At 40.4% G+C, this 23,856-nt stretch overlaps 1 protein-coding gene across 1 annotated transcript in view; it reads left to right on the forward strand.

Annotated features, from left to right (window-relative positions):
• Nucleotides 1-23,856, forward strand: part of LOC306854158 (uncharacterized protein) — a gene marked incomplete at its 5' end in the record, with an annotated part of 43,758 nt that overhangs the window by 10,704 nt on the left and 9,198 nt on the right. Inside the window, 23 exons of the mRNA XM_079391976.1 lie at nt 1,792-1,860; nt 1,956-2,000; nt 2,292-2,381; nt 2,476-2,511; nt 2,609-2,674; nt 3,013-3,078; nt 3,221-3,253; nt 4,523-4,609; nt 7,685-7,768; nt 7,947-7,979; nt 8,113-8,166; nt 10,373-10,429; nt 11,291-11,323; nt 12,087-12,158; nt 12,364-12,396; nt 18,831-18,896; nt 18,984-19,016; nt 19,154-19,288; nt 19,374-19,415; nt 22,832-22,858; nt 22,956-22,976; nt 23,646-23,675; nt 23,762-23,839. Of these exons, the coding sequence (XP_079248102.1) occupies nt 1,792-1,860; nt 1,956-2,000; nt 2,292-2,381; nt 2,476-2,511; nt 2,609-2,674; nt 3,013-3,078; nt 3,221-3,253; nt 4,523-4,609; nt 7,685-7,768; nt 7,947-7,979; nt 8,113-8,166; nt 10,373-10,429; nt 11,291-11,323; nt 12,087-12,158; nt 12,364-12,396; nt 18,831-18,896; nt 18,984-19,016; nt 19,154-19,288; nt 19,374-19,415; nt 22,832-22,858; nt 22,956-22,976; nt 23,646-23,675; nt 23,762-23,839 (1,290 nt within the window). The remainder of the gene's footprint in view (nt 1-1,791; nt 1,861-1,955; nt 2,001-2,291; nt 2,382-2,475; nt 2,512-2,608; nt 2,675-3,012; nt 3,079-3,220; nt 3,254-4,522; nt 4,610-7,684; nt 7,769-7,946; nt 7,980-8,112; nt 8,167-10,372; nt 10,430-11,290; nt 11,324-12,086; nt 12,159-12,363; nt 12,397-18,830; nt 18,897-18,983; nt 19,017-19,153; nt 19,289-19,373; nt 19,416-22,831; nt 22,859-22,955; nt 22,977-23,645; nt 23,676-23,761; nt 23,840-23,856) is intronic.

Here is a 23,856-nt window from a genome sequence, read left to right on the forward strand (position 1 = left end):
GGATCTATGGTCATTGTCTGATGTGATACTGTAGCTGATGGCTGCATGGTTACAATTTTATCCCAAACCGTATCAATCTTGGACGTAAAGTAGTTCATAAAGTCATTACTGCTATGCTGTTGAGAAATGTCAACACCTGTTGATGCTTTGTTTTGCATTAATTTAGCCACTGTATTGAATAAATGCCTAGGGTTGTGTTTGTTTTCCTTAATCTTCCTTAAGCGTAAAGGAGCAACTACACTCACCTAAAGGATTATTAGGAACACCATACTAATACTGTGTTTGACCCCCTTTCGCCTTCAGAACTGCCTTAATTCTACGTGGCATTGATTCAACAAGGTGCTGAAAGCATTCTTTAGAAATGTTGGCCCATATTGATAGGATAGCATCTTGCAGTTGATGGAGATTTGTGGGATGCACATCCAGGGCACGAAGCTCCCAAAAGATGCTCTATTGGGTTGAGATCTGGTGACTGTGGGGGGCATTTTAGTACAGTAAACTCATTGTCATGTTCAAGAAACCAATTTGAAATGATTCGAGCTTTGTGACATGGTGCATTATCCTGCTGGAAGTAGCCATCAGAGGATGGGTACATGGTGGTCATAAAGGGATGGACATGGTCAGAAACAATGCTCAGGTAGGCCGTGGCATTTAAACGATGCCCAATTGGCACTAAGGGGCCTAAAGTGTGCCAAGAAAACATCCCCCACACCATTACACCACCACCAGCAGCCTGCACAGTGGTAGCAAGGCATGATGGATCCATGTTCTCATTCTGTTTATGCCAAATTCTGACTCTACAATCTGAATGTCTCAACAGAAATCGAGACTCATCAGACCAGGCAACATTTTTCCAGTCTTCAACCGTCCAATTTTGGTGAGCTCGTGCAAATTGTAGCCTCTTTTTCCTATTTGTAGTGGAGATGAGTGGTACCCGGTGGGGTCCTCTGCTGTTGTAGCCCATCCGCCTCAAGGTTGTGCGTGTTGTGTCTTCACAAATGCTTTGCTGCATACCTCGGTTGTAACGAGTGGTTATTTCAGTCAAAGTTGCTCTTCTATCAGCTTGAATCAGTCGGTCCGTTCTCCTCTGACCTCTAGCATCAACAAGGCATTTTCGCCCACAGGACTGCCGCATACTGGTTGTTTTTCCCTTTTCACACCATTCTTTGTAAACCCTAGAAATGGTTGTGCGTGAAAATCCCAGTAACTGAGCAGATTGTGAAATACTCAGACCGGCCCGTCTGGCACCAACAACCATGCCACACTCAAAATTGCTTAAATCACCTTTCTTTCCCATTCTGACATTCAGTTTGGAGTTCAGGAGATTGTCTTGACCAGGACCACACCCCTAAATGCATTGAAGCAACTGCCATGTGATTGGTTGATTAGATAATTGCATTAATGAGAAATTGAACAGGTGTTCCTAATAATCCTTTAGGTGAGTGTATATCTAAAGTGCTATAAAAGAGAGAGTCTATAGTTTCTGTTACATCATCAAGATTTTCTAAGCTATTTGATATGCTGAGGAATTTAGATAAGTCAGGAAGATTACTTACAAAGAAGTCTTTTGTGGTAGAACTGATGGTTCTACCATATTTGTTACAAGTTGTTAAATTTACTTTAGCTATATGGAGTACACACAAGACTAGATAATGATCTGAGATTTCATCACTCTGCTGCAGAATTGCAATGCCATTTATATAAATTCCATGTGACAGTATTAAATCTAGAGTATGATTTTGACATTGTCAACCAATAATCTCAATCTGATAGTAAACCTTCTTTCACTAGGTGCTGGTCCTGGTTTTACTGGTATTGGTGGTGTACCAGGCGTAGGTGGACTCTTTCCGGGAGCAGGGGGTGAGATAAAATTGTGTGCAGTGGTGTTACATGACAGTAACTTTATTAGAATGATTCACCACTGATAAATGGTTTGTGTTTTCCCATGTGTTAAGGTCCTGGTGCGCTCTCCCCTGCTCAGGCAAAAGCTGCTAAATACGGTAAGCAAGTATCTATATTTAGGATCCTTCTTAATCAGATATACCATGGCTTTAATTTCTGCTCCTGGGGGGCCACTGTCCTGCAGAGTTTCAACCCAGGTACTGTAGCTTCAACCCCAATCAAACATACCCAAACAAGTCAGTCAATGTCTTTACGATTGCTAGAAAAGTACAGGCAGGGTTGGAACTAAACTCTGCAGGACAGTGGTCCTCCAGGAGCAGGACTAAAGAACCCTGGCATATAGCATTGGAAATGTCAAACTGAGAGATCATTGCCCTACCTTTTTCCAGGTGCAGGAGTAGTTCCTGGTGGGGCTAGGATTGGTCCTGGTGGTGCTGGGATTGTGCCAGGAGCTGGAGGATTTTATCCTGCAACGGGAGGTTAAATAAAATAAAACTGTCTACACAAAATATCTAGAAAAATATAAAAAAATTATAATGATCTTGGAGTCTCAAAACCATTTATTTTTCTAAGGTCTTACTCCTGCTCAAGCCAAAGCAGCTAAATACGGTAACATTTCTTTGTGGTGGAATTTCACAGAGATTTATATAGTTTATTCTAAGACCACATTTATAAAGCTTTTAAAGATTCTTCCTCTATCTCCCAGGTTTGGGTGGGGCAGCTGGAACTGGTGTTGTACCTGGTGTTGGAGGACTACACCCTGGAGCTGGAGGTGAGTGGGAACAAACAATCAAATCACTTCTTGAGGCACATAGGAGTCACTGCACAAATTATCCATGAGTACAACTGTGCTTTGTCAGATCCCAGATGTATCTGATTTCACATGTACATGCCCCTAAACTACAGTTTTACATTTTGTTCATGCAGTCTCTTCTGCCTATGATGGTGCTTCTTGGTTCCAAAATTGGCCACTGTACATGCATACATACTAGATGCCCTTAATTAAGATCAAGTCACTCAGCAATGACTTAATGGATTTTAATATCCCAGGGGCATTTTTCAAAATAGTAGATTGGTTCACTGCTTATTTTATTCAAATGTTTTGAAAAGGTGCACCAGTTGGTGGATTAGTGGGGGGAGCCGGGGGAATTCCTGGAACAGCACTAGGGGCTGGAGGTGAGTTTTGCACTAAATTAAAATTGCACCTGATTAAACCTACAAATCATGTTAAAATGTTGCTAATAATGAAGTGTTAATCTTTTGGACAAGGTTTATGAAATAATAATTATAGAAATTACTTTGCAAATTCCATTTTTAGTGTATCCAGGTGGAGTGAAGCCTCCTAAATATGGTAAGAGCTTTTACACACGTTTCAGGTGTAAATGGGATTTGATAATGTAGTGCGGACGGACATGGGAAAAAAAAAAACAGTTCAACACTTTGCTTACAATTCTCTTCCAGTTATAGTTTATAGGTGCATTACTTTTTGATTCAGGTACTGCATGGGTAGGCCGGGAAGCCTAGACAATAGCAGGAACTTGGTGTTGCGAGCTGCTAGTGCTTTAATCTTGCTAGCGTGTTCTTTGTTATATTATATATGAAAAAAAAATAGTTTGCCATGGTATTTTTCAAAGAGTGAGCAAGATAAGGAAAGTATAACTTTAAAAAAAATTAGTCAGTTCAAGTGGAGTACTTGGGATAGTTAGGTAGTACACGCTAAAACAAATGCTGGGTTAAAAACAACCCAACTTGGGTTATTTGGCAACCAAGGGCTGGGTAAATATTGGACCGAACACATGCTGGGTTATTTTGACCCAGCTAGTTGGGTTAAACGTTTTTACCTACCATGCTGGGTTGCTTAATTTAATTTATCTATTGTTTAAAAAATATTATAGTGCTGTCTTAAAATGGGCTGGAAATTAAAAACCACACACAGAATTTCTATAGGCAACAGCAATAATCAAAGGATGAACATTTATTATTAAGCAAGAACACCCATGGACAAAATACAAGACAAATTAAATCTATTTGGGTGAAATCAGCATAGTTTACAATATTACTGTACATTTAAACTCGTTTAACAGGCATTTTAGAAATAAAAAAAACCTTCGAACTTTAGACCGTGGCCTCGCATTTCACTCGTAGCTGAGAGGTGGTGTGACTGGCTCCAAAACCTGCCCATAAACAAACAGTACTGAGATTAGAGAATTTATTTTAACATCAAATTACACTCAGTATTATAACAAATAAAATCCATTTATGTTATGCAAGGCAAAGGTAGAAAAAAATAGCACCGCATTAAAAATGACCAAGCCCCTTGGTAGAAATATTAAAAATGACCCAACAAACTGAACCCAACATTTGAGTTTAAAAACATTACCCAGCACCTGGGTAAAAATATTAAAAACAACCCAACAAAATGACCCAACAGGCTGAACACAGCATTTGGATTGAAAAAACAACCCAGCTTTTTTCTTTTTCTTTTTTGAGTGTAAAGTGTTATTATTCTAAAATAGGACTTTCAGATCAGTTTTACCTCACATCTTGTATATTATAAAAAAACTAAAGAAATAAACTGATACTGTTTGGCCGTACATGTCATGTCATGTCATGTCTGTAGGAGGAGCAGGAGGGGCTGGTGTTGTCCCAGGCTACGGTTCCGTTGCTGGGTTCGGAGGAGTTCCTGGAGCTGTGCCTGGGGCTGGAGGTCTGTATATGTTGAATTGTCTCAAGTTCTCACAACTGTTGTTTGTCAGTTAAGCTAATATTGTTTCTCATGATAGTTTATTATGGGTTGATTTTTAGTAAAATTGATAAATGTTTTTAGGGCTAGGAGCTGGCGCCAAACCTCCTAAATATGGTATGGGTCTGGCTATTTCTATGATTTAGGTGCATTTGTAATGCTATGTAAGATACAGTGCCTTGCGAAAGTATTCATAACCCATATTTTTTCATGTTTTGTTATGTCGCTGCCTTGTTAAACCGCTTTAAATTACTTTTCTTTTTTTTTCTTCAATCTATACTTCATACACCATATTGACAAAGCAAAAACAGAATTGTCACAACTTCGTAAATGTATTAAAAATAAAAAACTGCATTGCATAAGTCATACCTTTAACTAAATATTTAGCTGAAGCACATTTTTAGTCTCAAGTCTTTTTTTGTTTTGTTTGTGACAAGCTTTTCTCATCAGCATTTGGCAATTATCTGCCATTCTTCTCCTCACCTCTTCACCTCTCAAGGTTGGATGGGGGCAGATGCACATTTTCATGTTTCTCCAGAAATATTTGACTGGGTTTAATCCCAGTCTGTGGCTGGGCCACTCAAGGACATTCACAGAGTTGTCTATAAGCCACTCTTGCTGTGTGTTTAGGTTCATTGTTCTGTTGGAAGGTGAACCTTATGCCCAGTCTGAGGTTCAGAATGCTCTGGATTGGGTTTTCATTAAGGCTATCTGAATATTTTGGTGCATTGAGTGTTTCTTCTACTCTGATGAGTCCCTCAGTTCCTGCTGCTGAAAAACAACCCCACAGCATGAGGCTGCTACCAGCTGACTTTACTTTTGGGATGGTACTCTGCAGGAGATGAGCAGAGCTGGTTTCCTTCAAACATGATGCTTAGAATTGAGGTTCATCAGACCTTTCTCAGAGTCTGAGGTTCCTTTAGGTGCTTTTCTGCAAATTCCAAGTGTGTTTTCATGTGTCTTCACTGTGGCCACACCACCAATAAAGCCCAGATCGGTGGAGTGTTGCAGTGATGTTTCTCCGATCTGCATATATGATCAGGTTCTTGGTCGCCACACTAACCAAAGCCCTGCTCAGTTTGGCCAAGAGGCCAGCTCTAGGAAGAGTCCAGGTTGTTTCAAACTTCTTCTATTAAGGGTAACAGAGTCTACATGCATTTGTGACACTTCAATAAAGCAGAATTGTTTCTCAACTCTTCCACAAATGTGTAGCTTGACACAAACCTGTTTCTGAGCTCTACAGGCAGTTCTTTTGACCTCATGGTTTGTTTGTTTTTCTCTGATATGCATTAACAGCTATTAGACCGTTTATTAAGATGTGTGCCTTTCCAAATCATACCCATTCAATTGAATTTGACACAGGTTAACTTCACTCAAAGTGTAGTAACATCTACAAGCAATATGAATGCTCCTGAACTACACTCACTAGACTCTTTATTAGGTACACCTTGCTAGTACCAGGTTGGATCCCCTTTTGCCTTCAGAACTGCCTTAATTCTTCGTGGCATAGATTCAACAAGGTGTTGGAAACATTCCTCAGAGATTTTGGTCCATATTGACATGATAGCATCACGCAGGTGCTGCAGATTTGTCGGCTGCACATCCATGATGCAAATCTCCCGTTCAACCACATCCCAAAGGTGCTCTATTGGATTGAGATCCGGTGACTGTGGAGGCCATTTGAGTAAAGTGAACTCATTGTCATGTTCATGAAACCAGTCTGAGATGATTTGAGCTTTGTGACATGGTGCATTATCCTGTTGGAAGTAGCCATCAGAAGATGGGTACACTGTAGTCATAAAGGGATGGACATAGTCAGCAACAATACTCAGGTAGGCTGTGGCGTTTAAACGATGCTCAATTGGTACTAAGGGGCCCAAAGTGTGCCAAGGAAATATCCCCCACACCATTACACCACCACCACCAGCCTGAACCGTTGAGACAAGGCAGGATGGATCCATGCTATCATGTTCTTTATGCCAAATTCTGACCCTACCATCTGAATGTCACAGCAGAAATCGAGACTCATCAGACCAGGCAACGTTTTTTCCAATCTTCTATTGTCCAATTTTGGTGAGCCTATGGGAATTGTAGCCTCCGTTTCCTGTTCTTAGCTGACAGGAGCAGCACCCGGTGTGGTCTTCTGCTGCTGTAGCCCATCTGCTTCAGGGTTGGACGTGTTGTGTGTTCTAAGATGGTATTCCGCATACCTTGGTTGTAACGAGTGGCTATTTGAGTTACTGTTGCCATTCTATAATCTCTAACCAGTCTGCCAATTCTCCTCTGACCTCTGACATCAACAAGGCATTTTCGTCCACACAACTGCCGCTCACTGGATATTTTCTCTTTTTCGGACCATTCTCTGTAAACCCTAGAGATGGTTGTGCATGAAAATCCCAGTAGATCAGCAGTTTTTGAAATACTCAGACCAGCTCGTCTGGCACCAACAACCATTCCATGTTCAAAGTCACTTAAATCCCCTTTCTTCCCCATTCTGATGCTCGGTTTGAACTTCAGCAGGTCGTCTTCAACACATCTAGATGCCTAAATGCATTGAGTTGCTGCCATGTGATTGGCTGATTAGAAATTTGTGTTTCCAAGCAATTGAACAGGTGTACCTAATAAAGTGGCCGGTGAGTGTAAATTTAAATTGTCCCAGATAAGGGTATGAATACTTATGCAATAGAATTATTTAAGCCTTTTTTTTTTTTTTGCAAAGATGTTAAAAAACAGTTTTTTGCTTTACCATTATGGTGTATGGAGTGTAGATTGATGTGGAAAAAGAAGTAATTTAAAGCAGTTTAACATAAGGCAGCAACATAACAAAACGTGAAAAAAATTAAGGGCTGTGAATACTTTCGCAAGGCACAGTAAATCCAATTGTTTGTGTTTTTTATCTTGCCATTTGCACTGGAATTTTGTAATAGAACTTTGTGTTGACATTATAATAAAAATATATTTGACTTATTAAGCTGAACTTAAAAACAGGATTGTTGGTAGGTTATTGTCCAGTCAAAGATTATGCTATTATGGCCTTAGGAGTGCCTGGAGGAACAAGTTTGGGGGTCCCCGGAGGAGTACCAGGAGGAGTTCCTGGAGGAGTTCCAATAACTGGAGCAGGAGGTATCACTGTTTCATTCTGCATAAAAGCATGATGAAATGTAAAAGGCAAAATTTTAAATGACATGTTAGACATGTTAATTCTTTTAAAACTCTTCTGAAATTTTGGATTAAAATGCATGGACCTCAGCATGTTTTTGTTTTGGGTGTTTTTGCTCAACTTCGTATTTCTGTGTTTAAGGATACCCTGCTGGTGCCAAGGCTCTAAAATATGGTATTTGTATTCATTGCTTATATATAGATATAAGAAATATATATATATATATATATATATATATATATATATATATAAGCTAGATCTTAGTAACCTTGAATTTACTGCTCTAAATAAAAAAATATTTGTCTAGGTTTGGGTGCTGGTGGTGGTTTACCAGGTGGGACTGGTTTTGTGCCTGGAATAGGTAAGCAAAAATGCCTGCCAATGAGCAGAGCTATAACAACTATAAATGCTGTTTATATTGTGAGTAAATATGCTTATTAAAACAAAAAACAAAATACGTTATTGATATTGAATTGAGGTAATCAACAGTGTTTTCATTTAGAGACTGCTTGGATTTATTTATTTATTTTCAGTCATATTTCCTGGTTTACACTGTTTTTGATTTTGCCTAGCCTTGTACAAACATTTTTCTATTTAATATTTGAAGATTCTGTTGCAACCCCAAATCAAGAGCCTGTTAAATGACTTTCGGCTTTGAAGACAGAAATCCATTTTTGTACTGTAAATATGTTCCTTGAAACAGATTGTTCTTGAATGTTTATAAATATTTGAAAATGTTTAAAAATGTAGCTCATGTCCAATGGAGTGAAAAACCATGACCAAGCATGTTTGTCTTATTAATACGTTGCTTTACTCAAAATAAGCTTGCTGCTGTGAAAGTACTAGCACCACTTTTTGTTTTGTGGTCTATGGGAATGGAATGTAAAAAACAAACAAACAAAAAAAAAACATGGACCCTGACTTTTAGTCAAGTCTGCTTTATTGTCAATTCTTCCACATGTACGGCACATACATACAGAGAATTGAAATTGCGTGGGTTCAGGTGTAACAAATTGACCTCCTAAACTATACAGGTGTGCAAATCAGCACTATTTTTTTTTAGTTCTGTGGAATGTTTGTGATTTGTAATCAGCAAATTAGTCATTAGGAATTACATACAATGTAAATAAAGTAAAACTGAAGCAGTATAAGCAAACTATAGTTCCACTGCAGATATGTGAGATGGTTTGTTGACTACCTTTGTCGGCTGACTAGTAAAAATGTGTAGACATGCAAGTCCTAAGGAGCAATTAAATAGACTTGAGATTTGGGAATGGCTTACCAATAAATTTTGTTGTATAACATTTTTGTTTACTAACATTTTCCAATGCATTTTTTTTAGTTTGTCAGTTAGAGAATGGACTTGTTTTGAAGAGTCTGTGACTGTTTAAAATATGAAATCAGATAATTTTGCTGAACATGTTTCCATTTTCACTCTTATCTACTTTTACCAAAACATGTGGCACTTTATAGGTGCCATAGAATGGAAAACTGTCTTTACCTTGGCATAGTTGAATAATAAGAGTTCTGTCCATGGAAATGACATACAGTGAGCCTCAAACACCATAGTTTCCTCCTTCTTATATAAATCTCGTGAGTGCTAAAGACCACTGAAAAATAAGCAGAAAATAACACAGACTGTGACGCAACAGTCGGGATCACTACGCCCCCAACATTTGCATAAACCCGTCCATATTCTAGGCCAACCGCCGGCTGAACCATCAGAAGTTCTGCAGGTATTGTGAAGAAACAAGCGAGGACAACAGCGAAAATGGCAGAACACGGAAATAAATGTTATGTTCCAGGCTGTGCAGGGGATGTGAAGTGCAGGGATGGGTTGGTGTCTGTATTCAGAAAGGCACGGAAAGCAAATAACGTGTTCTAATAAAGGGACATGGTTAGTGGCCAGCGGTAGCCTGTTACATTACGATACATAAGATTTCACTTACCACATAAACAGAGTAAGGAGAGATGACTGAGGATGATGGAAAATGATTTACAGATCCTGAGCACCACTGACAAGCATCTGATCTTGTAAAATGTGTGATAAATGCTGCTGCTCCATAGTATAAACAGAGGCTGTGCGATCGTGAAAGAGAAAATAAAATGCAATCGTGCATTCCAAAGCAGTTTCAATGCCCAGCATATTAATAGCGGCTCCTTGATGCCCGCATTTTATTTACAGTATAATTAACCAACGATATAACCGCGAGAAAGTGTTGAAATATATATTTTCCCTGTGTGAGCTACTGAAATGAGCCGCACTGTGAAACAGCCAATCAGAGCAGAGCTCAACATTATTATTCATTATACTTCCACATAAGCCAATAACAGACTATTTCATTCAAGGAAGAAATCCTAGGGTTGTAAATGGACATGTAAAACTGTTCTGGAGATTTTTTTCCCTTACCTAACCCTTCTATGTAGATATCAGAGAACAATTTAAAATATTTTATCAATGCATCCTATGGCACCTTTAATGCCCTGCAACATTTAATTATATTCCATTACTCCAGAATATACAAGTTATGATAACATATCCTTCCTTGTGTCATTGCTGTCATCAGGTTTGGGTGGAGCTGGTGGAGTCCCAGGAGGAGTTGGAAAAGGAACTGGATATGGAGGTAAAGTATTACATTTACAAATATTCAGGCAGTACACTACAATATTATGAGACAACAACATGATGTGCTGTAATTCTTGCATTGTTCTAAACTTGCTCAGAAATATACAAATTAGTAGCTATGCAGCCGAGCCTTGACTTGATGCAGACACAGAATGGCATCCCATGTAGTGAGACAAGGTGTAACATGCAGCCTCTCCCTTTGGTTCACTGAACTTCAAATGCACCGCTGCGTAGGAAGGGTAGGATCTTCAGATAGGAAGGGTCTGATCTTCCTTTTGTAGTAAAGATACCTTATATTGTTGATGAGCCTAGATGAATAATAATGGTGTTGCATTGGACTTGCCAGGAAGACCAGAAGCTCAGTCTTCAGCTGAAGTTGGTATAGTTGGAGCACTAGTTGGAGATGGAGTAGTTGAATCCAGGCTGAGGCAAGTTAAGATGCAGTCACTTTGTGATCATAAGACTGTATGTCTGCATGTCTTTATGTTATGAGGAAATCAGTGGAAGAAAAAAACAATCTACCTGGATGATAGGGGCCAGTGTAGTTGTGTATATCAAGAAGTGGAGGGGGCCAAAAACCAGATCCTGAGGCACACCAGTAGTTAACTGATGAACTAAGACACCCCTTCACTCTAAGGTATTCAGAAAAGATAAACATATGAGGTACAATAGAACTCAAACCAGCAGAGTTCAATTCCCATGATGTTCAAACAGTAGAGAGGAACTGGTCCCAGACAGGTCCTGCAGAAAGAAGTGGATGATTTCTCGCCAGTCACAGAATGATGGATAGATTTTCTCAGATGTGTATTTGTATAGACACATTTTACCCAAAGTAAAAGCAGATTTCATATTTTCACAGGATATGGGACTGGGGCAAAACCACCTAAATACGGTAAATTACTTTCATTTTAATAGTAAAGAGGATTTTCAATACACTACAGAAACTCTCTAAACCAGGAGTCTCCAACCCTGCTACTGGAGAGATAATTTCCTGTTGACTTCAGTTCCAGCCCTACTCCAACAAACCTGCCAGTTATTTTCCAATAATCCTGAACACCCTGATTAACTAGTTAAGGTGTGCTTGACTAGAGTTGGCACTAAACTCTTGCCTACCCCTGCTCTAAACTGAAATAAAAGTCGGCATGTAATGAAAATTTGCCCTATTTGTTTTCTAAACGCAAGTTACAGACCTTATTATGAATGATTCACATATGATCAAATTAGAAACTAAATTGATGTAATTTTTTATCAAAATGTCATAACTCAACTCCAGACCCACCAATCTGAATAATTTTTCATTAGGAGAGAGTTCAATGAACTGAACTGAATGTGTCAGATGAAAAAGACACAAAAAACGGTTCCTAGGATCAGGATTTGAGAACCACTGTCTTTATTGGAAATAAACAGTCTTCTCTCTAGTGACGTATGCAGGATTTTTGTTAAACTCCACTCCTGCAAGCTCACACTCATCTCTCTCATCTTTCTTTTGAGAGCCACGCTCACAAATCAACATCCAATCAACAACTAAGGCATAGAACGAAACCACGCTCTATTTTATTATAGTCCACTACACTTGGATGTGCATTACAGAAATACAGATCTGTCACTACTTCTGTTTCGTCGTGATTTTAATGACAAATCTCATCCATGAGCAGGTGTTCCAGGAGGAGTGCCCGGTGGAGTACCCGGTGGAGTACCAGGTGGTGTACCTGGAGGTGTACCTGGAGGTATTTTTATTATATATACAGTTGCGCCATTTATTCAAGACATATTTTGTTAAAAATTACAGTTCACTTGTGCTTAAATCCTAAAAGTCTTACATTTAAAAGATTTAAATTGGACTGAATTCTCATAACAATTAAGCAAGCATTATAAATCATAAATTGTGATCTAAAAAGAGTAATTCTCTAAAATAAATTTATGGTATTGCAGGGTATCCAGCAGGAGTTAAACCTCCAAAATATGGTGAGAGAACATTTTGTATGCATCTAAAAAGGTATTTTAAGATTTTATATTTAAGCTTTCTATACTTATTAGAATCAGAATCAGAATCAGAATGAGCTTTATTGGCCAAGTATGTTTACACATACAAGGAATTTGTTGTAGTAACAGAAGCTCCACAGTGCAACAGAAGGACAGTAACAGGACAGGACACAGGTAATGAAACCAAATAACAGGAAATAGCCAATAACCAATGTACAAAGCAGCAAAAAAATAAATAAAAAAAGTAAAATACACAATATATAATATATAATATAGGCGACTATGTATGTACAGGTCAAGTATGTGCAAATTAGAAATGAGAAAAATAAATGAGTGTGGTGAATGGATAATGAATTAGTTGTGTGTTCCACGTTTATTTATTGAGTGTTCATGAGATGTATTGACTGAGGGAAGAAACTGTTCCTGTGTCTGGTCGTTCTGCTGCTCAGAGCTCTGTAGCGTCGACCAGACGGTACCAGTTCAAAGAGGTTGTGTGCTGGATGTGAGGGGTCCAGAGTGATTTTGCCAGCCCTTTTGCTCACTCTGGATAAGTACAGTTCTTGGAGAGTGGGGAGGGTTGTACCAATGATTCGCTCAGCAGTCCGGACTACCCTCCGTAGTCTTCTGAGGTCAGATTTGGTCGCTGAGCTGAACCAGACAGTTGTTGAGGTGCAGAGGATGGATTCAATGATGGCAGAGTAGAACTGTTTCAGTAAGTCCTGTGGCAGGTTGAACTTCCTCAGCTGGCTAAGAAAGTACAACCTCTGCTGGGCCTTCCTGACAATGGAGTCTATGTGAATATCCCACTTCAGGTCCTGAGAGATGGTGGTGCCCAGGAATCTGAATGACTCCACTGCAGTCACAGTGCTGTTCATGACGGTGAGTGGGGGGAGAGCAGGGGGGTTTCTCCTGAAGTCCACGATCATCTCCACAGTTTTGAGTGTGTTAAGCTCCAGGTTGTTGAGACTGCACCAGACAGCCAGCTCCTTAACCTCCTGTCTGTAAGCAGACTCGTCACCGTCCTGGATGAGGCCAATCAGTGTGGTGTCGTCTGCGAACTTCAGGAGCTTGACAGAGGTGTCTTTAGATGTGCAGTCGTTGGTGTAGAGGGAGAAGAGCAGTGGGGAGAGAACGCAGCCCTGAGGAGCTCCAGTGCTGATGGTTCGAGTGCTGGATGTGAATTTGCCAAGCTTTACTAACTGCTGTCTGTCTGTCAGGAAGCTGTTGATCCACTGGCAGACGGAGATGGGGACGGAGAGCTGAGTTAGTTTATTTTGAAGGGTTTCCGGGATAATGGTGTTAAAAGCAGAGCTGAAGTCCACAAACAGGATCCTCACATAAGTCCCTGGTCTGTCCAGATGCTGCAGGATGAAGTGCAGTCCCATGTTGACTGCATCATCCACAGACCTGTTTGCTCTGTAGGCAAACTGCAGGGGGTCCAGTAAGGGTCCAGTGAGGTCCTTCAGATAAGCCAAAACCAGTCTTTCGAATGATTTCATGGCTACAGATGTTAGGGCCACAGGTCTGTAGTCATTAAGTCCAGTAATTTTGTGTTTCTTTGGGACGGGGATGATGGTGGAGCGTTTGAAGCATGAGTGGACTTCACACAGCTCCAGTGATCTATTGAAGATCTGTGTGAAGATGGGGGCCAGCTGATCAGCACAGATTTTTAGGCAGGCTGGTGACACACCATCTGGACCAGGTGCTTTCCTTCTTTTGTTCTTCCTGAAGACCTGGCACACATCATCTTCGCTGATTTGAATTGTAGGTGTGGGGGAGAGAGGGGTTGCTGGAGGTGTGAATGGTTGTGTGGAGGGGTGTTCTGGGCGGGTGTGGGGTGATTGTTCAAAACGACAAAAGAACTCGTTTAAGTCGTCTGCCAGGTGTTGATTCTCCAGAGTGCTGGGGGGTGGTGTTTTGTAGCTGGTGATGTCCTTCAATCCTAACCACACTGAAGCAGGATCACTGGAAGAGAATTTGTTCCTGAGCTTGTCAGAATAATTCCTCTTTGCCACTCTGATCTCCTTTTCCAGTGTGTATTTGGCCTGTTTGTACAAGACTTTATCCCCCTTTCTGTGAGCATCTTCTTTGGCCTGACGGAGCTGTCTGAGTTTGGCAGTGAACCATGGTTTGTCATTGCTGTAGAATAGATGAGTCCTGGTAGGAACGCACATGTCCTCACAGAAACTGATATAAGATGTTACAGTCTCTGTGAGCTCGTCCAGATCATTTGCAGCAGCTTCAAAAACATTCCAATTAGTGAGGTCGAAACAGGCTTGTAAATCCCGCTCTGTTTCGTTAGTCCATCTTTTAACAGATCTTAATACAGGCTTTGCAGACTTAAGTTTCTGCCTGTAGGATGGAATAAGATGAACCAAACAGTGATCAGAGAGTCCTAAAGCTGCTCGTGGAACAGAGTGATATGCATCCTTTATTGTTGTGTAACAGTGATCCAATATATTACTGTCTCTGGTGGGACATGTGATGTGCTGTCTGTATTTTGGCAGTTCACGGGAGAGATTTGCTTTATTAAAGTCCCCAAGAATGATTAAAACAGAGTCCAGGTGTTGTTGCTCACTCTCTGTGATCAGATCAGCGAGTTTCTGTAAAGCTGTGCTCACGTGCGCTTGTGGTGGAATGTAGACACTCACGAGAATGAACGAGCAGAACTCCCGTGGCGAATAGAACGGCTTGCAGTTAATGAAGAGCGTTTCTAGGTCTGAGCAGCACATCTTCTTTAACACAGTTACATCTGTACACCACCTCTCATTGATGTAAAAGCATGTCCCGCCGCCGCGCGATTTCCCCGTTGATTCTGTGTCCCGATCTGCTCTGATCAGCTGGTAATTAGGCAGATGAATGGCGCTGTCCGGTATGTCGCCATTCAACCAGGTTTCCGTGAAACACAGAGCAGCAGAGTTAGAAAAGTCCTTGTTTGTCCGGGAGAGCAGAAGGAGTTCGTCCGTTTTGTTGGGTAGAGAGCGGAGATTCGACAAATGGATGATAGGTAACGCCGTTCTAAATCCGCGCTGACGAAGTTTCACGAGCGCGCCGGCTCGCTTTCCCCGTCTGCGCCTCCTGTAGCGTTTGAACAGAGCTACGGCTCCACCAACTACAATGTCCAGCAAAACGTCCGAAAAATCAAAAACCGGTAGAAATTTTGTGGTGTGTTCTGCCGAATGTTTAGCAGATCATCCCTGGTAAAACTGATCTTATTTGAAAAACAAAAAACAGGAAAAACAAACAAAAACAATACGAACACTGAAGAGCAACGCACAATAGCTGCCATCAGCGGCGCCATTTTACTATTATTAAATGTTTACACCAAAACAAATGAATAGCACTTTTGAAAAACGTCTAAAATCATATTCACTGAAGTTGTGCAGCCTACTCATGATATAAATATATGAGTAGTTTAGGACTCTGCCTATTTATTTCATATTAAAATTGTTAAAACTTATTTATTTCATATTAAAGAAGTATGTAGATATGCTACCATAAGTAACCATTCATGAATATATACCCTAATTACATAATGCCAATATCTTTATTACAGTATTTTTATGAACTGTAATCGTAACCGGTAATCATTCATGCTAGTAATAGCAGAGGTTTTGGGTATGGGGATTATAGTAGCAGTTTTCAGACAGGTGGGAACAGTGGCCTGCCGTAACGACAGGTTGAAGATGTGTGTGAATACTGCAATGAGCTGATCAGCACATGCCTTCAATACTCGTCCTGAAACGCCATCTGGTCCTGTTGCTTTATTGCAGTTGATGTTGGATAGTATTCTCTTTACCTGATAATTCTGGAGCGTGAATGGCTGATCGCTCTCTGGAAAGCTGGTGTCTGCATCTGGGTCTGACCTCCTGCTAGAGCTGTCCTCAAAGCGGGCAAAGAATGTGTTTAGCTGATCAGGAAGGGAGGGGTCAGTGGAGGATGGATGACTGTTGCTCTGCTTATAGTCAGTGATGTTCCTTACACCTTGCCACATGGCACAGGGATTATTTTCATTGAAGTTATCCTCAATTTGTTGCTTATACTTCCGCTTGGCTTGTGCTATGCCTCTGTTTAGGTTGGCCCTAGCCCTCCCATACTCCTCCCTATCTCGTGATCTCAGTGCTATGTCCCGAACTCTGAGCAACTCTCGCACTCTGTTGTTAAACCAAGGTTTCTGATTGGGGTACACCTTGATTTGTTTTTCCAAGGTTACAGTGGCTGTACAAAAATTAATGTAAGACAGGACTGTGGTGGTGTATAGCTCAAGGTCTGACTGGTCAAAGAGCTCCCACTTGGTATCTTCAAAACAGTCCTGCAAAGCTGAAGAAACCTCCTCGGTCCAAATCTGTATTGTCTTGATTTGTGGTTTTGTTCTGCTGATGAGAGGCTTATAGGCTGGTGTCAAGAACAAAGACAAGTGATCCGATTGTCCAAGATGAGGTGAACGGTGAGTTTTATAAGCCCCAGAAACATTTGTGTAGACCTGGTCCAGTGTTTTATTTTTCCTTGTTTTAATGTCCACATTTTTATAAAATTTGGGCAGAACAGCCCTTAGACATGAGTGATTAAAATCACCTGCCACAACAAAAAAACTCTCTGGGTGTTTGTTTTGCTGCTTGCAGATAGAGTCATGTAGCTTTGCCATGGCTAGCTTAACATTAGCTCGGGGGTGGACGTAAACGGCAGTAATGAAGACAATTGAAAATTCCCTGGGCAGGTAAAACGGTCTGCATTTAAGTATTAAAAATTCCAAATCCGGACAACAATGTCTCTCAATAACAGTCGTGTCCGTGCACCAACTGTTATGAATGTAGACACACACCCCTCCTCCTTTTGCCTTACCGGAATTGGCTGTGCGGTCTGCACGGTAAAGGGAGCGACCTGCTAGCTCGGCAGCTAGGTCGGGGATGTTTTCATGCAGCCAAGTCTCCGTAAACACCGTAATGCAGCTATCCAGGTAATTGTTGGTAACCCGCAATCTCACGTCATCCATCTTGTTAACAAGGGAGCGGGTGTTAGCGAGGAAGATGCTGGGAACAGCAGATTTATGTGGGGCTAATCGTAGCCTTGCTCGGATACCGGCTCTCTTACCCCGCTTCTGCTTCCTCTCACATCTTCGCCTGCATCTCCTCTCAGTGGGTCTGTTGTTGATCTTCGTGCGTGCCGCTGAGCGTATAATCTCTAGCGGAATGGAACCACAATCACTCGGTGCACGTCCCAAATAACAGTCCCTTAGATGCAAGATTGCTTTTCGTGTATAAGTTTTGACGCTATTGTTACTAAAGCTGCTAAGGGGAGAGCTCCGGGTCGCTGCGTCTAAACGCGCCGCCATCTTGGATCTTCCAAGATCCCTATCCGATCTTTTTTTTTGCCTCAAATTCCGTAAACACGGAGTCGTCTCAGGAAATATCTGCGTACACACGGAATCACTGAACTGACTGAAAACGATGTAGTACACATGCCAGACCAATATGTGGCGCTGTAATTCTGCCACAGAGATACACAAAAAAACAGAGAAGAAGACTTGGACCATGTGCGTAAACCTTGCGCTGAATACAAACTAACACACAAAGCAGAAGATTTTGCTTTAATAAAGTTAATGAGCTCAGTGGGTTCTGCAGCACGAACACAGGCACGTAGTCTGACATTGTTGTTGTTGTTGTCGCTATTATGTGACGTAGCGGTGTCTCATTAGGGGCGAGACGTGGGCTGATGACGTCATCGTTTCAGAAAATATACGGATTCGCCGTCTACACGAAAACGTGAAAACGGCGTTTTCAAATTTATCCACCCTGGGACCCGGTTTCAAAAATGATCGGTTTCACTCTTCGAAAACGCCGGATTCGTGTGGCCGAAACGCCTATACGGTAAAACATTTATGCGTATACAGAGAAACGCGTCTTCGTGTGGACGGGGCCTGAGACATTCCTTTTATAGCTAATCATGTTACAGACCTGATGTCAATTAACTTAATTAGTTGCTAGATGTTCTCCCAGCTGAATCTTTTCAAAATTTCTTGCTTTTTCAGCCCTTTGTTGCCCCCTTTTTTGAGACCTGTAGCAGGCATCAAATTTGAAATGAGCTCATTTAGTGGATAAAAGTGTAATATTTCTCAGTTTAAACATTTGTTATGTTCTCTATGTTCTATTGTGAATAAAATATTGGCTCATGTGATTTGAAAGTTTTTTAGTTATTCAAATTCAAAAAAAAAAAAAAAAAAAACATCCCAATATTTACGGAATTCAGGTTGTAGTTAATAGTGAATATGTGTCCCCTAATCTAAAGTGTTACCAAAATTACTAGTCATGGCAGCTGCTTGTACATTTTTTAAAAAGAATCATAATAAACTGTAGTAAAAGAGATGTTAGTGCAAACTATGTGGTAATGATATGAATGATGACATGGGTTGCCTGCAGGAGGTACATTACCTGGTGCAGCAGGAGCATCACTGCCTGGAACTGGTACGGGACTGACACCAGGAGGTACTTGATTCAACTGACCCATGAACAGGTCACTATCAATGTGAGATAATAATCAGCAGCAATCAATAATCATTTCAATGTTTTCAGGATATCCTGGTGGAGTCAAACCTCCTAAAACTGGTACAGTAGTTCATATATATTAGCTTCATATATTTCTTAACAAGCTCCTCCATCTAAACCTGTGTCCACCTGCCTTTTAATAACGTAATGCAGCATAATTGATTCCACCTGATGCACTTCTTCCCATTGTCTGCTAGGCACTGGGATCACTGGAACTGGAATAGCAGCTCCTGGAGCAACACCTGGTGGTGACGTGGTGGTCGTCCCGGGTGGCACTGGCATCGGTGTTCCTGGTGGTACTGGTCTGCCCGTTGCACCAAGTGGAAAACCAGGTACAACAAATAGGCTTACTCCACCAAATGCCATGAAGCACATAGAATGTGATGCTTGATTTGAAATAATGTTTTTGTTCCACAGCAAAGCTTCCAACGCTGGCTCCTGCAGGGACTGCTATACCGGGTAAATACAAAACTAATTCTGTTTGATAAATGAACAATCTCTATGCACTCTCAATTACATTTCAGTTTGTTGCCAAAGAAAGAAAGTAGTAGCTCATACAAATAATGTACAGATTTTTGTTACAGCTTTGTGCAAACAGTTACAGTACAGTCAAATAAGGGTGATTGAATTGGGGTCAGAATTATAGTTATTTCAAAATGAAGCATATCCATTATTTCATAGACAAAACCTTTAATGAAATAAATACACATTTACTCAATAGCATGTAAAAAAAAATGTTACATAAGTAACCCTGGTTCCCTGAGTAGGGAACAAGATGCTGCATCATGCAATAACACTATGGGGAATGCCTTTGGCATGACGTGTCTGAAGAATGTGTGCAATCACACCATTGCCCGATGAAGAGGTCAGCTGTCATAGTGCACTGCATCACCTACACCATAAGAAGGCCATCTCAAACATCACGTCTTCAGATTATCTAAAGGAAAATGCACAGGCTTGCCTGAAGTATGGGACTGAGATGCAGCATCTCATTCCCTACTCAGGAAATAGGAATTCAACATTGCGTCATGAGTTGACACCATGGGGAACTGGGGAACTAATTACTTGACAATTACAGGCAGGTGTGTTGGAGCAGGGTTGGAACTGATCTCTGCAGGTAGGCAGTTCTCCAGGAACAGGATTCAGCACACTTGCCCTAGGACAATCCTCAGACACTGACTCTTGAGGCTCAAAAGATGGTCCGATAAACCTTTCTAGTATAGGCAGTTGCGGCTCCAGAATTGTTTTGTTGGGGGTGCTAAGGGGGAGCTTAACAGTTCAGAAGGGGTGCTAAAAAAAACTAATTAAATTGAGAGAAAGTAACGAACGCCTAAACTTTAGCTATCAGTTTTTTATATACAGCAGCTTCGAAAAAGGCATATTTTGCTTTTTTTTCTGTGGTATTAAACTTCTCATATGCCACTGTTATTAGTAACATACTAATGTCAACTGCCAAATATGACACTTACAAAGTTATATAATTTATGAACGAATATAGAAAAGAGAGAAAGTTGGTATTTTTTCTATTTTCAATTCAATAAAAGCAAAAACAATTTTGTCCAATTCATAAAACTATTTCCACATGGGCACACACTGCGGGTGATAACCTCCCTGTGCGTTTTTGCATGATATCATGTGTCGATGAGCCAGAGATGAGCATCAAAAATTACCAATAGGCTATTAAAGAGGATTTAGCATTTCCAATTAATGTAGGCCTGTTACATTCTTGTTATTATTAGGCCTATTATTATTATTATTATTAGATTATTTTTATTAATAAATTACATGAAAATATTGCCCCGCAATAATTTCATAGTGCATCACCACATGATGTAGTGTGAGGATAATAAAATAGAAACTGTTTTTAAAACAGGTCTAGTAATTCATACAATGAATTATAGGCCTATAATTAAAATTATTAACACTGCAGTCATCAATGAAAATGCAGAGCAGCTTTATTTCAGACACTGATTTTCAACAATCAGCGAAATACGTTTCTTCTCATGTTTTTCACTTTACGAGCCACAAGAGAAATATTAAGGAAATAATTTAAGACAGTTATATACTGTTATCAGCATAAGTTAGAGTAGATTCGTCTCTCGTTGTCTCAGAGAGAATATGCGCTGTTAATGCAGCGTTATCAGTCAGTTGTTCTTTACTTTCACTTTCTCTCTCTAGTGAATTGATGTTCACCGTCTTGCGCAAAGTTTGCACATTTCTTTCTTGAGTTGCTTGACCCCTCCCCCATAATATCAATTGTTTATAGGCCACATAGGCAAGGCAAGGCAAGGTTATTTGTAAAGCACCATTAAAAACAACAGTTAGTTGATCAATGTGCTGTACAGCTTTTAAACAGAGAGAAAGAAGAACGCATAAAGACATCTAACCACACAACATTACATGACAAAATATCACTAAATAAAAGCCTACAAAAAAGCCAAAGAAAAAAGATGGGTTTTCAAAAGAGATTTGAAGGACCCCAGTTTGGAAGCTGTCTAATATTTAACGGCAAACTGTTTCAAAGTCTCGGAGCCATCACTGAAAAAGCACGATCGCTCCATAGTTTACGTTTCGCCCTAGGGACAGTCAAAAGTTTCTGGTCAGCAGACCTAAGTGATCTCGATGGTGAGTAAGTAAGCTAAGTAAGTTTCTGATGGAGCTATAGCGCCCTAGCGCCACCACTGAGTATAGGTCCAAGAAGGAGCTCTCAATGGGCAGAACGGCCTCAGCCATCTTATCCCATGTAAACCAGGGGAAATTAGAAAGTGTCTCCCCAATGAACTACTGTCGATCTGCACAAACAGAAATTCCAGGCAGTGGACTGGATCCAAATGATGCTGCTTACACTATGATGCGAAAGGCTGCCACTTAAGAGCATATGAAGAGTTTGGTTTCCCATTTTGGGGGGAAAAAGATGAGATTTTGTAATACATCTTTGAAAATCAAAATCTGGATTTGAATTTATATTATTATAACCTAAATATGCTATGTAAAAGTTTGAAACAGAAAATAGTGGTTTTCATCTTGCCACTTTCTTGGTAAAGAAAACACAATTTATTCAAATTAATCAAAATGGATTTATTGCGTTTTGGAACCAAACTCTTCATATACTTTCCTAGTAGAGGGAATCCATGAGACAGCAATCTCTCATGGAAGGCCTACCAGGAGGAATATTAGCCACTCTCGGGCCAGCCAACACAGGGCTATGAGCAATAGCCCATTCTGCCTTACACTTGCTAGAACTCCCAGGAGCAGTACTATCAGGGAAAAGCATACAGAATAGTGACTACAGAAGCCAGACTCCTTTGCTCAAAAGAGATAGCACTACTTGTGCTAAAAATGGTGCCTCCCACACATTTACAAAACTCCAAAGCTGTGTATTGAAACCCTTCAAACAACCGCATACAACAATGGTGTTTTGCAGAGAATGGTCAAAAAGTCCTCTGCAATCTGCTGCCTCCCAATTAACTAGATGTGGCAGGTTTAGCAAAACACTGTGGGAGAATGAGCATCCCAATGTGCTCGCCACTGAACGGCCAGTACATCTGGTTATCTACTTGGTGGCATGGAGGGCAAGTTCTGCGGGCCGATGTAGCTCTCGAACTGCCTCAGGGGTTCAGCCCATGCCTCCATCTATTTCCCTGAGCAATTCTGCCATGGTGTGCAGGGAAGCACTAGCCGCAACATAGGCTTTACCAACCAGATTAGATCTTCCAAAAACTTATAATCTGCGATGTTATTTTATCAGTCAGCTATATAACCCAGATGGGGTCACTGCTGGACACACTAGGGGTTGTATTCATTGTTGGGCTGTGTTTGTGCATTCATCTGACTGTAGATGTACGCTGATATCCATTTCATGTTCTGTTACTCAGGTGGTGCACAAAGACTGCCTAGTGCTGGTGAGTACAAATAGCGATAGTATGCATGCTGTTTACCAGCATCAGTAAGTATGTGTCCAACAGCTCACACATCTGTGTTCTCTGTGTTTGAATGCAGGTATTTCTAAACCTGGAGCTGGTAAGTCCTCAATATACAACATTAGACACTGGAGGTGTGACTTACCTAGAATTAGATGTCCTGGCATTCAGATATATCATTCATCCTGAGCTGTGAGAGAAGTTGAATAGGCTTCCTTTAACACAGTGTATAATTTCCTGTCAAAACGCAGCTACTTTCTGACTAACTTGACATTTGCCCCATTTACTTTGGAATCCCCCAATTAAAAAAAGAAAAAAAAAAAAAAGAATCAAAGACCAAAGTCAGAGTCCAAAGCTCTATAGTTGTGTACAGTCTCTACTAGGGAAAGGACAAACTAACTGCTCAGAAAATAATCCACAGTAATGTTTTAAATGTGCATTACTTAGTTGTACCACTAGGGGTAAAATCATTTATGACAAAGTTCTCGGTCTTCATTTCATCTGTGTGATTTTAAGGAAATGTTCAAGAAAAAAAAAGACTTTCAGATAATGTCAACCCCTATTTATTTAGACAACCACTATGGCAAAAAATATGCTATATTTTGTACTGTGTAAATACATGAATATGTCATAATGTAATCTAGAGTACCATGATGCATATATATATATATATATATATATATATATATATATATATATACCATCTCCACAATACTTTCAGATAGTTATAACAGATAAATATATGTAAAGTATACTTATGTGTTTACAGGTCCTGGTGGGGGTTATCCATATGGATATGGTAAATATTATTAGTCCATTATTAAAGACAAAAACACGTCAAAAAAATCTAATCTTGCTGAATGTTTCCTCATCCTGTTGTTTTAGGCCCATTTCCTGGTAGCACTGGAGCAGCTGGAACTGGAACTGGTGTGTTACCTGGAGCCAAACCTCTGAAAGCCCCTGGTAAGATCATATATACT

The sequence above is a fragment of the Barbus barbus genome, assembly GCF_936440315.1.
Source record: "Barbus barbus genome assembly, chromosome: 34".
In the NCBI taxonomy this organism is placed as follows: Eukaryota; Metazoa; Chordata; class Actinopteri; order Cypriniformes; family Cyprinidae; genus Barbus; species Barbus barbus.